The sequence below is a fragment of the Macaca thibetana genome, chromosome 10 (genome assembly GCF_024542745.1).
Source record: "Macaca thibetana thibetana isolate TM-01 chromosome 10, ASM2454274v1, whole genome shotgun sequence".
Taxonomy (NCBI): Eukaryota; Metazoa; Chordata; class Mammalia; order Primates; family Cercopithecidae; genus Macaca; species Macaca thibetana.
This window is the reverse complement of record NC_065587.1, coordinates 64,075,935-64,092,412: the sequence shown is the minus strand read 5'-3', so window position 1 is coordinate 64,092,412 and position 16,478 is coordinate 64,075,935. Positions and strand designations below refer to the sequence as shown.

The following is a 16,478-nucleotide window of genomic DNA, read 5'->3' as shown; positions in this document are numbered from 1 at the left end:
CGGGAGGCTGAGGTGGGAGAATCACTGGAACCTGGGAGGCAGAGGTTGCAGTGAGCCGAGATCACACCACTGCACTCCAGCCTGGGCGACAGCATGAGACTTCATCTCAAAAAAAAAGATAAAATAAAAGGGAAAAGTTTTATAATCTTCTTGACAAAGGCTGAAAATTCTAAAAATGTATTATTATTATTATCTGTTTTTTAGATGGGGTCTCACTCTGTCCCCAGGGTAGAGTGCAGTGGCACAATTATAGCTCACTGCAGCTTTGAACTCTTGGGCTCAAGTGATCCTCCCACCTCAGCCTTCCGAGTAGCTGGCACACACCCCTACTCCTAGCGAATTTTTTTTAAACTTTTTTTTTTTTTAGAGATGAGGTCTTACTGTGTTGCTTAGGCTGGTCTCAAACTCCTGGCTTCAAAGTGATCCTCTCATCTTGGCCTCCCAAAATGCTGGGATTATAGACATGAGCCACCATGTCCAGCCAATATTCTTATTTTCCTCTTCTATAACACAAAAGATGTCATAAGATACACACTATTCTGTAACTTGTTTTTGAAAAACTTAATGTGTCATAGAAATCTTTCCATATCAGTTCATAGAGTGTGTCTTCATTCTTTCTTATGGCTGTATAATATGCCATTTTGTGGGTATGCCATAGCGGTACATAAACATAATGTTCATGAAGATATCGGTTGATATCTTTAAAAAAGTTTTTTAAACTTTTAATTTAAAAGTATTTATTTTTGGCTGGGTGCAGTGGCTCACACCTGTAATCCTAGCACTTTCAGAGGCCAAGGCCAGCGATCACTTGAGGCCAAGAATTCGAGACCAGCCTGAGCAACATGGCAAAACCCCGTCTCTACAAAAAACCCCGTCTCTAAAAAAATACCAAAAAAGTAACTTAGCCAAGCATGGTGGCGTGAGCCTGTAGTCCCAGTTACGAAGGAGGCTGAGGTGAATCACCTGAGCCTGGTAGGTCGAGGCTGCAGTGAGTGGAGATTGCACCATTGTACTCCATCCTGGGTGACAGAGTAAGACCCTGTATCAAAAACAAAACAAAAAACAAAAACAAACAAAAAACAAAACCCAAAACCCCAAAAAGTACTTAATTTTTGCTTATAAAGTAATATTTAACTAAATTAAAAAAAAATTCACACTAAAGCAAAAATCTCTTAGCTATTCCTAATCCCTGTCCCCTCCTAAGAGCTAATTTTTGTTATTAGTTTGATTATCTGCCCCTTTCTGGCTAATATTCCCATTGATTGGAAATATAACTCCCAGCTGCAATGTTAGTTTGGAAACTAGAGTCTCATCAATGGCTCTTAGTTACACATGGAAGCTAGAAATTCTCTCTTCCTTTTTCTGTCTGTACAAATTCCATTCATATCTCTTTTGTTAACCCTGTCTCATCATCTTCAGCCTGCTTTATGGTTGTCCAAATATTTAGATTGAACCAGATAAAATTGCTATTTTGGTAGGTAAAAAGCAGTTGATTATCAGCAATTAAATGTGGTTCAACCTAATAGTTTTAAAGCCTAATCCATTTATGTGTCTAGTTCTCCTCAAGGGCAGGGGCCAGAACACATGTTTGTATAATCCCTTCCAAGACCTAGAATTGACTGGTCAGATCAAAAGCACTTAGTAAATTCCTGTTGACTGATGAAGCTAAGCTGTCCCCAGGGCAGGCAGAGTTGTGATCTACTAAGTCTTACCAGGTTGATCTCTAAGATGGTTTTTGTAGCCTCCCTCTTCTCTGAAATGTAATTGAGTCCCCACCACCATAAATGACTTGCATCTTTGTCGTACTTTAGGGAAGTGGGGAGGACCACTTAATCTTTGGAAAATTTTGCCCCTTGGCTACTATTGAGCCTCTTGGAAGGGTTTGTTTAGGTCTGCAGAGAGTGGGATACGTGTGCCCAGTAAAGTTTTTTTGAATGACGGAGAAGCTTTCTTTATATTAGCCAAGGACACAAAGACCCTTCAGAGCAAGTGGAGTTGGTGGCCTAGGAGTTCACACTTGATTCTATGAATCCTGACTTCCGACCAGTGCATATCCAAAATAATTTAAGATTTGCCCTGAGGTTGCCAACTTTTAATTTTGCCAAATAAGTACGTTTAAAATAAGTATGTAATTATGTACTTTTAATAGTTAATATATGTTCATGGTACAGCATTTAAAATGTCCAAAAGGATATACAGCAAATGAAATGAGTCTCATACATCCTCTCTAGTTGCTTAAAACTATTCAGTCCCCCTTCCAGGAGGCAAACCGGGTTACTTGATCCTCCTTCCCGAGATAGCCCACGCATTTAAAAACAGGTATGACTGGCTGGGCGCGGTGGCTCAAGCCTGTAATCCCAGCACTTTGGGAGGCCGAGGCAGGTGGATCACGAGGTCAGGAGATCGAGACTATCCTGGCTAACATGGTGAAACCCCGTCTCTACTAAAAATACAAAAAACTAGCCGGGCGTGGTGGCGGGCGCCTGTAGTCTCAGCTACTTGGGAGGCTGAGGCCGGAGAATGGCGTGAACCCGGGAGGCGGAGCTTGCAGTGAGCCGAGATCACGCCACTGCACTCCAGCCTGGGAGACACAGCGAGACTCCGTCTCAAAAAACAAACAAACAAACAAACAAAAAAAAAACAGGTATGACTGTATTGGCTCTCTCCCTTCCCCCACATAAATGGTAGTGCATTCAAATACTGTTTGACAGCTTGAGTTTACCCCTACATTTCTTAGAGATCTTTAAAAATCAATACATTAAAAAAATTAAAATCAATACATAGAGCTGCCTTATTCTTTTTGAAGGCTGTGTAATATTAGGAAGGGTATTAAAAACAAACAGTTGTTATCTTTTTAACTTAAAAGGTATATTTAAATAGTAAAAGAAAGAATGCAATTTCAAGCGGGGTGTGGTGGCTCATGCTTGTAATCCCAGCAATTTGAGAGGCTGAGGCAGGAGGATACTTGAGCCCAGGTGTTTAAGACCAGCCTGGGCAACATAGTGAGACTCTATCTCTACAAAAAAAATGACAAAAAATTAGCTGGGTGTGGTGGTATGAGCCTGCAGTCCCAGCAACTCTGGTGGCTGAGCTGGGGGATCACTTGAGGTAAGGAGTTCAAAGCTGTAGTATGCCATGGTGGCACCACTGTACTCCAGCCTGGGCAACAGAGCAAGGCCCTGTCTCAAAAAAAAAAAAAAAATGATTTCTGTGTAAAGAAAATTTCCTGCCTTAGTCCAGGGACCCTGTGTGAGAAAACTGTTGCTAGAGATAGTAAACCATTAAAGAAAGTGGTTTAAGGCCAGGTGCAGTGGCTTATGCCTGTAATCCCAGCACTTTGGGAGGCCGAGGCGGGCGGATCACGAGATCAGGAGATTGAGACCATCCTGGCTAACACGATGAAACCCCGTCTTTACTAAAAATACAAAAAAATTAGCCGGGCGTGGTGTCGGGCGCCTGTGGTCCCAGCTACTTGGGAGGCTGAGGCAGGAGAATGGCATGAACCCAGGAGGCGGAGCTTGCAGTGAGCTGAGATCTGGCCACTGCACTCCAGCCTGGGCGACAGAGCGAGACTCCATCTCAAAAAAAAAAAAAAGTGGTTTGAATAGGAATGTGTTAGGACAGATTGTGTTGTTCTAGAGAGGTTTATTAGCTTCAGGTAGGCTGAATGAATGAGAGGGTAAGAGATACATAATTGCCATATTGATATCCTTCTCCCCATTTTGCAGAGAGAAGTGGATTTAGGGAATCCTCTCATCTCCTACAGTTGTACTATTTCATTTGTCAGATCAGATAATTAGCCAGTCTGCTGTCAAGATGTCTTGTGTTTATAGCAGCTGTCAGTTGGATTGGAGTAGGAAGACTAGTTTCAGGGCTGTTTGTCTTTTGTTCATATTTTTGAGCATTAAAGGTATGCATAGTAGGAATTAGGAATTATGGAAAACATACTCTTCCAGTCCTCTGTGAGGAATATACACATGAAGTGATGGGGGCCTGAACTTGAGGAGTGAAATTGGAATAGGTTGCTAAAGTCTGAGAATGTTGGAATTAAAAAACTGACAGAATACATGACCTTTGGGAAGAATAAGAAGAGTGGAATTCATTTGCTAAACATTTATTGAGTACCTAGTATGTGCAAAGTACTGCGATACGTTAATAACGCCAAGCAAACTGCCTTAGAGGGTGCTAGTGTAGGGCTGAAAAGTACACAGTATACAGACACAAGAAAGCAAGCCTGTTCATTTAGGTAGCATGTGTTTATTAGGACAGCACTGTACTAGGTGCTGGATATAAGAAAGGAAGGAAATGGTACAAACCAGGTTGCAGGGAGAAAATACAGATAGAATGTAAACTTTGTCAGTCTCAAATAGCTATTTGATTAATATAAGTGTTTTCAGAGAAAAACTCCATACAATATTTTTATTTATTTTTAACCATTTATTTTTTGGAATGAGCAGTACCTTTATATAGTTGAAATAAAAAAGTATTATAAGGTATACTGCAAAAAGTCTCCCTCCTATTTTTGCCCCTCCCCGCCTCTTATCCAGATATCTCTCTTGTGTCAGGAATAAATGGTGGAAAAAGAAACCAGCCTGAGTATTTTAACCACAAAAGGATTTAACATAGGGAATTGGGTACTACATTGCTGGAAAGGCTGGAAGAGTGGGACTCAAGGAGGCTGCCCTTAGGGTATCATCTTGAAAGGCCCACAATTGTAGCTGTGATCTGGAGGTCAGGAAATCACTACTGGCACTGCCATCTGCACCACTGCTGCCTGACATGCATGAAGCTGATGATTAGACATTAGGCTCTGACTATTGCAGAGCAGCAGCAGCAGCAGCAGCAACATCTGGGAGCTTGTGAGAGCTCTTAGGCCCCAGCTTGGCATACTGAATCAGAATTTTCATTTCAACAGGATACCCTGATGATTTACATGTATGTGGAAGCTTGACAGGCCTTGTGCTGGACCTGGCCACTAACCCAAGGGTTTTTATGACCTTGGCCACCAATTGTAAGGAAGTCAGGGAAATGTAGTTGTTGATTTTCCCAACTCTCAGTCTAGAAAGAAGGTTAAATGGAGGTTGAAAGAAACCATCTACTGAACTGGCCACACTTTTCCACAAGTAACCTTTGTTGTTTCTTGGGCATCCTTCCAAATACTTTTTGCATATATAAGCATATGTGAATACATATCCTTCTTTCTCTTCTTTAAAAAAATAAGTCAGGTGTGGTGACTCATACCTGTAATTCCAGCATTTGGGGAGGCTGAAGTGGGCAGATAGCTTGAGCCCAGGAGTTTGAGACCAGCCTGGGCAACATAACAGAACTCTGTCTCTACAATAAATACAAAAATTAGCCTTGTATGGTGGTGTGCGCCTGTAGTTTCAAGTACTTGGGAGGCTAAGGCTGGAGGGACACTTGAGCTGGGGAGAGGGAGGTGGTAGTGAGCCGAGATCACGCCACTGCACTTCAGCCTGGGTGACAGAGTGAGACCCTGTCTCAATCAATCAATCAATCTATCAATAAAACAAAGCAATAGCTTAACATATACAGTGTTCTGCATCATGTAACTGTATATCTTAGAAGAGCTTTCCATATCTTGACAGATAAAAATCATCTTGTTCTTTTTAATAACTACGTAGTATAAGGCCAGGCACGGTGGCTCATGCCTGTAATGCTAGCGCTTTGGGAGGCTGAGGCAGGCAGATCATGAGGTCAAGAGATCGAGACCATCCTGGCCAACATGGTGAAACCCTGTCTACTAAAAATACAAAAATTAGCGGGGCGTGGTGGTGGGTGCCTGTAATCCCAGCTACTTGGGAAGCTGAGGCAGGAGAATCTCTTGAACCAGGGAGGTGGAGGTTGCAGTGAGCAGAGATCGCGCCACTGTACTCCAGCCTAGCGACAGAGCAAGACTCTGTCTCAAACAAACAAAAAAACCCCTGCATAGTATTCCATTATATTGCTTACAAAATGCTTAAAATTGAGACTGTCTGATACAGTCTGGGTTGCATGGTCATTCTGATTTATTGGCACACGTAAAATCTAATCTAGTTGTTAAATGTTTTCTTCTTGCCTCTTGTATGCTCATGTCTTTTGTGTATGTCATCTTGTTTAATCCACACTACAACCCAGTGTGCTTCTTCCACTTTACATGAGGGAACTCAGGCTCTGAAAGTTTAATTTAACAGTTTATAAACTGGCCGGGCATGGTGGTTCACCTTTGTAATCTCAGCATTTTGGGAGGCTGAGGCGGGCAGATCACCTAAGGCCAGGAGTTTGAGACCAGCCTGGTCAACATGGCGAAACCCCATCTCTACTAAAAATACAGAAATTAGCTGGGCATGGTGGCAGGCGCCTGTGATCCCCGCTACCTGGAAGGCTGAGGCAGGGAGAGTCACTTGAACCCAGGAGGTTGCAGTGAGCCAAGAGCACACCACTGCATTCCAGCCAGGGTGACAGAGCGAGACTCTGTCTCAAAAATAAAATAAAATAAAATAGTTCATAAAATAAGGAATATGCAGGTTGGGATTTGGATCTCAGGTCTATTACCTTCCCTAATTTGTGATATGACCCAATTACACAGAGTCTCTAAACGGTAGGCCTGGTAACCTTCTCCTTTGGGAAGAGGTTTGGAAATATACCATTATGGATATTTGGATATTTGGGGTAGGTATTAAAGGAATGCCAATTTTTTTTTTTTTTTTTTTTTTTTTCCGACTCAGGTATCCAGCTCACATAGAAGACATTGACTACGAGGAAGGAAAAGTACTCATCCATTTCAAGCGCTGGAACCATCGTTATGATGAGTGGTTCTGCTGGGACAGTCCTTATTTACGCCCTTTAGAGAAAATACAGCTGAGGAAAGAGGGCTTGCATGAAGAGGATGGATCTTCTGTGAGTAAGAAATCTGGGAAGTTCTGTAGTATGCAAGGTCAGCTATTGGGCTGTTTGTGTTTCAATCTTTGATGTTCAGTAGCAGCTGGGGACCAGTTCTTATTTAGGCCTATAGTTGTAACCCTGAGATCTCAATGACACCTGGGGCTCTTGAAGAATCCCAATTTTTTTGTTTGTTTGTCTGTTTGTTTTTTGAGACAGAGTCTTGCTCTGTTGCCCAGGCTGGAGTGTAGTGGTGCAATCTCTGCTCACTGCAACCTCCACCTCTCGGGTTCAAGCGATTTTCACGCCTCAGCCTCCCTAGTAGCTGGGATTACAGGTGCCCACCATGGCTAATTTTTCTATTTTTAGTAGATATGGGGTTTTGCCACATTGGCCAGGCTGGTCTCAAACTCCTGACCAATTTTACAGCACTGTATCCCTAACTTCTAGAACACTGCCTGGCACATAGTAGATCTTCTGATCTTTTGTTAAGCTGTCTGATCTTTTGTTAAGTGATCATTCTGGCCAGGCGCGGTGGCTTACACCTGTAATTCCAGCACTTTGGGAGGCGGAGGCGGGTGAATCACAAGATCAGGAGTTTGAGACCAGCCTGGCCAACATGGTGAAACCCCGCTTCTACTAAAAACATGAAAAATTAGCTGGGTGTAGTGGAGGGTGCCTGTAATCCCAGCTACTCGGGAGGCTGAGGCAGGAGAATCGCTTGAACCCAGCAGGCAGAGGTTGCAGTGAGCCAAGATGATCACGCCACTGCACTCCAGCCCAGGTGACAGAGTGAGATTCCATCTCAAAAAGAAAAGAAAGTGATCATTCCATGTAGAGCATTGTACTAATCTCATATGCAAGGTCTTTGTTTTTCTTTTGAGACAGGGTCTTGCTCTGTTGCCCAGACTGGAATGCAGTGGTGCGATCATGGCTCACTGCAGCCTCAATCTCAGGCTGAAGCAATCTTTCCACTTCACCTTCCCGAGTAGCTGGGACCATGGGCCCACCACACCCGGCTAATTTTTAAATTTTTTTATACAGACAGTGTCTCACATTGTTGCCCAGGCTGGTCTTGAACTCTTGGGCTCAAGCAATCCTCCCACCTTGGTCTCCCAAAGTGCTAGGATTATAGGGGTAAGCTTGTCATGCGAAATCTTTTATAAGCCCTCAAAGAACTTGGAATTGATTGGACTGTATTCCATTTTTCTCAATTTTATCTCTATGCCTGAAGCTTTTACTGACTTCAAAATGCAGTATGAAGTATTAGTTTTAAGGTTTTTTTGTTTTGTTTTGTTTTGTTTTGTTTTAAGCAATGAAAGCACACATTTACTGAAATGAAAGTACACTCCATAGAGTGGGAGCGGGCTCGAGTAAGTAGCTCAAGAGCCATGTTTTTGTTTGTTTGTTTTTGAGACGGAGTCTTGCTCTGTCGCTCAGGCTGGAGTGCAGTGGCTCGATCTCAGCTCACTGCAACCTCCGTCTCCTGGGTTCAAGTGATTCCCCTGCCTCAGCCTCCCGAGTAGCTGGGACTACAGGTGCGTGCCACCATACCTGGCTAATTTTTTGTATTTTTAGTAGAGACAGGTTTCGTTGTTAGCTACGATGGTCTTGATCTCCTGACCTCATGATCCGCCTGCCTCAGCCTCCCAAAGTGCTGGGATTACAGGTGTGAGCCACTGCGCCCAGCCTGGTTTTTTTTTTTTTTTTTTTTTTTGAGACGGAGTCTCGCTCTGTCTCCCAGGCTGGAGTGCAGTGGCCGGATCTCAGCTCACTGCAAGCTCCGCCTCCCGGGTCCACGCCATTCTCCTGCCTCAGCCTCTCGAGTAGCTGGGACTACAGGCGCCTGCCACCTCGCCCGGCTAGTTTTTTTTTTTTTTTTGTATTTTTTAGTAGAGACAGGGTTTCACCGTGTTAGCCAGGATGGTCTCGATCTCCTGACCTCGTGATCCACCCGTCTCGGCCTCCCAAAGTGCTGGGATTACAGGCTTGAGCCACCGCGCCCGGCCGTTTTTTTGTTTTTTTAAAGAGACGTTTTCTTGCTCTGTCGCCTAGTCTGTAGTGCAGTGGTACAGTCTTTGCTCAATGTAGCTTTGACCTCTTGGGCTCAAGCAATCCTTCCTCAGCCTCCTGAGTGCCTGGGACTATAGGCATGTACCACTGTGCCTGGCTAATTAAAAATTTTTTTTTGTAGAGACAAGGTCTTATTATGTTGCCCAGGCTGGTCTTGAACTCCTGGCCTTAAGGGATCTTTCTGCCAAAGAAGGAAGATCCTTCGTACCTCCCAAAGTCCTGGGATTTTAGGCGCGTGCCCTTGTGCCTGGCCAGTTTTAAGGTTTTTAAACAGGCATTGAGACATCTATAATGGTCCTGCCACTTTTAGATCTGACTCAGCCCTGCCTTCTATTTTCTTTTTCTTATCTTTTTTTTTTTTTTTTTTTTGAGACAGTCTTACTCTATTGCCAAGGCTGGAGTGCAGTGGCATGATCTTGGCTCACTGCAACCTCTGTCTTCCAGGTTCAAGTGATTCTCGAGTCTTAGCCTTCTGAGTAGCTGGGACTACAGGCTCATCCAACCACACCTGGCTAATTTTTGTATTTTTAGTAGAGGTGGGATTTCATCATGTTGGCCAGACTCCTGACCTCAGGTGATTCACCTGCCCCAGCCTCCCAAAGTGCTGGGATTACAGGCACGAGCCACTGTGTCTGGCTTATTTTCTATTTTAACCCTATTAGGGAACTTGAACTCTTGCTGGCCTTTTTTTTTTTCTTTTTCCCAATTAAGGATTATTCAGTATTGTTCCATTTGACTTTTCAGTGTTCATTCTACAAATTTTTTTTTTTTTTTTTTGAGACAGAATTTCACTGTGTCATCCAGCCTGGAGTGCAATGGCATGATCTCAGCTCACTGCAACCTCCACCTCCTGGGTTCAAGTGATTCTCCTACCTCAGCCTTCTGAGAAGCTGGGATTACAGGCAGCTGCCACCACACTGGCTAATTTTTGTATTTTTAGTAGAGAGGGGATTTCACCATGTTGGCCAGGCTGTTCTCTACCTCCTGATCTCAGGTGATCCGCCCACCTCGACCTCCCAGAGTGCTGGGATTACAGGTGTGAGCCACTGTGCCTGGCCCATTGTGCAAAATTTATCAGTGCAAACTGTGTGCTGGGAAAAGTGTATAAAATATTAAAGGTGAATGGTTGCTTTCCCTGGCTAAAGACCCTTTAGAAGTATAGGTGGCATTAAATGCTGCTTCCCTGAGTATGAAGTAGCCTCATAATCTTCTAACTCCTATACTGGATGTGTATCCTAGTAGTCCTGGCCTCTTACACTCATTTTCAGAATGTATGTTGATTAGGGTGGAATTATCATCAGTGCTGTGCCGTGCCTGCCCAGACCTCTTGGGCTTATTGAGGTCTTGTGTCCCAGCCCTTTTGTTTTGACTCTTGTCTTAGTCTTTTTTGTGTTGCTATGATAGAATATCTGAGACTAGGTAATTTATAAAGAAAAGAGGTTTGTTTAGCTCACAATTCTGCAGGCCGGGAAGTTCAAGTGCATGGTACTGTCTTCTGGCATCAGCTTTCATGCTGCGTCATACATGGTGGAAGGTCAAAGAGGGAGACAAGTGTGAAGAGAGGGACCAAACAGGAGGAGGAGCCTTGCTTTATAACAACTTGCTTTCTTGGGAATGAATCCATTCCCAGGAGAGCGAGAAGTCACTCCTGTGAGACAGCATTAATCTGTTCATGAGGGATTTGCCACCATGACCCAAACACCTCTCATAGGCCCCATCTCCAACTCTGTTGCCCTGAAAACGTTAACTTTCGGCGAGGACAAATGGCACCGAAATTATAGCAACTCCTGGTGTTGAACAACAGAAATATCTTCCTCCATCCCAATAGCTACTTTCCTTTCTCACTCTCTTATCAATCCCAGCCTCTTTTATGAGATCTGGTACAGTGCATGTCCTGTGAAATTAGGTTGGTAACAGGATCTTTTTTTTTTTTTTTTTTTTTTTTTATGTTTTTTAGGAATTTCAAATAAATGAGCAGGTCCTTGCTTGCTGGTCTGATTGTCGTTTTTACCCGGCCAAAGTCACTGCTGTTAACAAGGATGGTAAGGCATTTGAGTTGTAGTTGTTTTTACTCATGACTTAGGTGGTGGTGGTTGGGGGGGGGATGTTTGTAATGTTAGAGCTTGATAGTATATTTTCAGTATTTCTTTACTGCCTAGGTATCTGCTTTATTCAAGTTAATCACTATGTCAGGAGTTGGGAAGAAATTATAAGTGTAAAGAAAACTGGACAAAAAAGGTAGTTTGACTTTTTACCCCCTAATTTTCAGTCATTGTTTTCTAAAACAGTCACAGTTCATCTGTCACTCTTCCTGGAGGTATGCAGGTACTTGCTGTCTAGGAGTTCCTAATAAAATTGATGAGATAGCCCTGAATATTTGTGAATAGCCTAGAAATTAAATGAACACTAACAAACTTTAAAAAATGTGCTTTCTTGATGCAAGGTGATTGAGGGTGGTCTGTAACATTGGAGTTGGCTAGTGGAAACTGGGATGCTGGAAGTTAGAGCACTGAGTTGGGTTTCTTTTGCCAGAGCTGAATGTGTGAAGAGACAGAATGGGAAACTTGACTAATAGAGGCTCATTTTGCTAGTAAAAGGGCAGGCAAAGAGTTTTGAGGATAATACGTATGGTCAGAATCCTGACACCTGGAGAATAGAATCTAGGTCCCAGAGATACCATTGTAAGCACGTTCCACCAGGGTATGTGTGGTCTCCATGATCTCTGAAGTGAATGTTTAGGGAAGTCAGGCCTCTTGATGCCACTGTAGGGTTGACTCTTAGGCCAGTCTGAATTTTCTTTTTTTTTTTTTTTTTTTTTTTTTTGAGACGGAGTCATGCTCTGTCGCCCAGGCTGGAGTGCAGTGGCCGGATCTCAGCTCACTGCAAGCTCCGCCTCCCGGGTTTCACGCCATTCTCCTGCCTCAGCCTCCCAAGTAGCTGGGACTACAGGCGCCCGCCACTTCGCCGGGCTAGTTTTTTGTATTTTTTAGTAGAGACGGGGTTTCACCGTGTTAGCCAGGATGGTCTCGATCTCCTGACCTCGTGATCCGCCCGTCTCGGCCTCCCAAAGTGCTGGGATTACAGGCTTGAGCCACCGTGCCCGGCCTGAATTTTCATTTGATGAAGTTATTCAGGTATTTATTAATATTCTGCTAACTGCTGGGCCTCAGGCTGACCAAGTTTTGTCTGAGAATGATTTTTTTTTTCTTGTTCTTTTTTGAGACAGAGTCTTGCTCTGTTGCCCAGGCTGGAGTGTAGTGGTGCCAGCTCAGCTCACTGCAGCTTCCATCTCCTGGGTTCAAACAGTTCTCCTGCCTCAGCCTCCCGAGTAGCTGAGATTACTGACGTGCACCATGGTCAGCTAAATTTTGTATCTTTAGTAGAGACGGGGTTTTGCTAGGTTGCCCAGGCTGGTCTCATGTAATCTACCCACCTCAGCCTCCCAAAGTGTTGGGATTATAGGTGTGAGCCACCATATCCAGCCGCAACTTTTTAGAGAAGTATTTTTCAGGCCAAACGCCATGGTTCGTGCCTATAATCCTAGCAGTTTGGGAGGCTGTGGTGGGAGGATCAGTTGAGGCCAGGAATTTGAGACCAGCCTGGGCAACACAGTGAGACCTCATCTCACTATGAAAAAATTAGATGAGGGTGGTGGCATGTTTCTGTAGTCCTAGCTACTCGCATGGCTGAGGTGGGAAGATCCTTTGAGCCCAGGAGTTTGAGGATGGAGCAGGCTATGAGAGTGTCATTGTACTCCAGCCTGGGCAGCAGAATGAGACTGTCTCTTTAAAAAAAAAAAAAAAAAAGTATTTTCAGTTGTGCTTCCTCCAGAAGCTAAAATTATAGGAGGGAGAGTCTCGAGGCTATGGTAGTTCCTAAAATGGTCATTTGCATTGCTAATATATTGTTTCTGAAGCTCCATATTCTGTCCAGTGAAATTTAGTTAATTGAAGGACGTGAAAATGAATGGAAATTTCTGCCAAAACCTGTTTTCCTGAGGTTCTCAGGTCTGAAGTCCTGTATTACGCTGACACACTGACTGGTTTTTGGGACTAACTGGAAGAGGGAGGAGAGGATATGGGAGAGGGGCAATCCTGAAACAGAAAGTTAGTGAGACAGGCCGGGTGGTACTATTGGCCACCCAGATTGTGAAGGCAGGCTAGCCTTTGTAGGAGCTCAGATCTATGTCTGATTTGGAGATGAAGATAATTAATGCCTCTAAGAGGGGTGGGAAGATGTGTTGGTGGAGGCAATGAAGGCTTAGTAATCTACTGTTTAGATCTAATACCTGCAAAGCCCAGAGCTTGGCATCATGGAGTAAAATAAAAGAAGACCTGCTTCAAGGTAGAATGAAGTAGGTGCTGAAATAGAGCTACCAGGAGGAGGCAGGGCAGGATGGTGCGGGTTAATCATGGTAGGCACCTGTCTCTATAAGGTTTTGTGTTTGTGTGTGGGATGGGTCAGAAACTCTTTGAAATAATTATTTCAAAAATGTTAGGTTTGGATTAGTGCTAATGATCAGTTTCTGCTTCATCACGATTCACTGTGGGATTACTTGTGGGATTGGGAGCGACAATGCTAGTCTCTCTTTTCTCTCTTTCCCTGGTCTTTTCTGCTGTGCCTTAGGTTCATCCGTAGCAGTGACCACCAGCTTAATGGCCCTGTGAGGAGCAGCTCTGCTGGCAAGGCAGCATGTTTATTTCCTGTAAATGTCACTTATGTCTTGTTGGTGCTGCCAGGAGGAGGCAGGGGATATAGTGAAGTCACGCCTTGTAGATTTATGTTTAGAAGGCTTGGTGTGATTTTCTTGCCACTCTTAATCTCCTTGGATGTTTTGCTAAGGCTGATTGTTGATCTGGCTGGTGGGTGGGGACTCTAGCCAGAGTGGAAGTGGCAGCTGCTGGCACTGAGGAGTCTGGCATGATTGAATCAGAACTAAATAACAACTTTAGTTTCTTAAGGGAGTCTGTTAGCACTTGGAAAATAGGGCATTTAATGCCATATTATTTAGCTTTTTTCACTTGGAATGGTTCTTCAGCAGTGGAGATTAAGCATTATTTAGTGTGAAGGCAGTGGCAGTTGGTAGTCTTGTTAGACTCTCAGTCTATGTTGTTGTAAAAGACAGTAAAAGATGGGTTTCTACTTTCAGGGAATCTTTGTTTGGAAGCCATCTCTGGTGAGCTGACCTCACCTCTTTGCTGGGGCTGCCTAGCTTCCCCCTCCCTTTTTTTTTTTGTTTGTGACAGAATCTTGCTCTGTTGCCCAGGCTGGAGTGCAATGGTGCAATCTCTGCTCACTGCAACCTCTGCCTCCCGGGTTCAAGCGATTCTCCTGCCTCAGCCTCCTGAGCAGCTGGGACTACAGGCACATGCCATACCACACTTGGCTAATTTATATGTATTTAAGGTTTCAAATGTACTTTATTTCTTCAGTAATGCCATATCTTAATGGGTACACAGTGCTTTAACTTGGCATCAATTATGAGCTGTTTTTTAAACAATTCATTATTACACCAGCTGGTATGATTACTGTTCTCTCCATTTTGGGGGGTGACTCTGCCAACAAGGGACAGGCTCCATTCTATTCTGATTTGTGTTGTTACATATGTCCATAGAGCAATACAGAAAGTGGCTCCACTAGCTAATACAGTATTACCGTATTTGTCATGAAAATCAGGTGTACGTTTCTGGTGTCTCTGCCATCATTGTTTGCTGAATGCTTCGACCTTGGAGACGACTTAGTTTGTTTTTGACCAAGGGAAACGTCCTGAAGATGAAGATAGAACTGCAGCAATGAAGCTGCTGCTTTAATTTTTGCATTTTTAGTAGAGACGAAGTTTCACCATATTGGCCAGGCTGGTCTGGAACTCCTGACCTCAAATGATCCACCTGCCTCAGCCTCCCGAAGCTCCTCTTTTTTTCACATGGGGAATAGCAGAGTCAATTGTCTGTCAGGGCTTTCTGCCCCCAGTAGTGTACAACTCTGCTCTGTAAGTGATTTTCCTTAAGGAAACTACTTTGTAGGTTAGCATTTATGACAAAATGGGGAATTGTTCCTTTCTATTGATCTGTGGTTCTTTAATTTGAATAAGCAGGTAAATCAGCTCCTTCTTCCTAAAAACTATGCATATTTTTGGGTCATGTCCCCTACCTACCCTGCCAGTTCAGTCTCTAGGGCAGTGACTGAAGTCTGCATTTATAACAGGAGATGCTATGGAAATGATATTGTTTCTAGAGTCTCTGGCTGAAGCAGCTCTTATTTTTTGTTTTCTTCATGCTGTAACTGATTCTGCATTTGAAATGTGGGGAGGTTGATACTATGTGAACAGCTTTGTAGAAAGAGAAAAGGAAGATTTAGGCCCACACATGCAGGTGCTAACTTGGCTGCTGTTTTCTTCTTCTGGGGGAAGAGGGATTGTGCTTCCCGCCACCCCCCCCGTTTTTTTTTTTTTTTTTTTGCCTAGATAGCCTTTAAAGATGTCAATGTCTGGCCAGGCGCAGTGGCTCATGCCTGTAATCCCAGCACTTTGTGGGGCCAGGGCAGTGAATCACCTGAGGTCAGGAGTTGGAGACCAGCCTGGCCAACATGGTGAAACCTAATCTCTACTAAAAGTACAAAAATTAGCCAGGCGTGGTGACACACACCTGTAGTCCTAGCTACTCAGGAGGCTGAAACAGGAGAATCACTTGAACTCAGGAGGCGGAAGTTGCAGTGAGCCGAGATAGTGCTATACTGCACTCTAGCCTGGGCAACAGAGCGAGACTCGTCTCCAAACAAAAAAAGAAAAAAAAGGTTGTCAATGTGCTGTGCTTCCCTTTTAGGGTGACTTGGTGGTATTGATCCCTTGGTCTGTGACAGGCCCTGTGCTAGGTTATTTCCATATCTTATCATATTTAATCTTTACACAAACATGGAAAGGTTATTGCCATTAACCCCATTCTTATTTTGCAGATGAGGAACTAAGCTCACAGGGGGAAACTGCTTTAGGTTATAAAACGCTTGGATGGTAGAGCTGAGATCTGCATGGAGGTCTGTGGTTCTCCAGAGTCCCTAAACTGTTGTTCCCACGGTACCAGGCTGCCTCTTTGGAGCAGGGTTGTCCTAAGAGGGCAGGTGTTGTCAATTAGGTCCAGGTGTTCACTGATAGAATGCGAGAGTGGATGTAGTGGTCTGCACTTTCTGGAGCCTGGTGTTGTCTTGAGAACCATGGTTGGGAGACAGGGTCTGGTCCCAGTTCCTGCTCAGTGATTATGGGTGTTCACTGCCTTTGCTCTGGACTCTTTTGAGCAGTTAGAAGTCAAAGAGGGAATGGAAATAGATGAGTGTTGTATTGGCCACAGAACCTAAACCCAATATGTAAAATTGCTGAGAAGAAAATACTTAGAGGGAGGGAAGGCGTGCCCGCAGACATATGCACATCCTCACTCCTCAACAATCTGTGGAAGCCTAAGGACTTCAAGAAAACTTTTGTTGTTGTTGTTGTTGTTTTTTGAGATGGAGTCTCGCTCTGTCACCCAGGCTGGAGT

At 43.9% G+C, this 16,478-nt stretch overlaps 1 protein-coding gene across 2 annotated transcripts in view; it reads left to right on the top strand.

Annotated features, from left to right (window-relative positions):
- The window catches only part of PHF20 (PHD finger protein 20), a 187,682-nt gene that overhangs the window by 69,518 nt on the left and 101,686 nt on the right, over positions 1 to 16,478 (top strand). For both annotated transcript variants that reach the window (XM_050807023.1, XM_050807022.1), the window contains exons 3-4: positions 6,726 to 6,897; positions 10,910 to 10,994. In XM_050807023.1, coding sequence (XP_050662980.1) covers positions 6,726 to 6,897; positions 10,910 to 10,994 — 257 coding nt within the window. The remainder of the gene's footprint in view (positions 1 to 6,725; positions 6,898 to 10,909; positions 10,995 to 16,478) is intronic.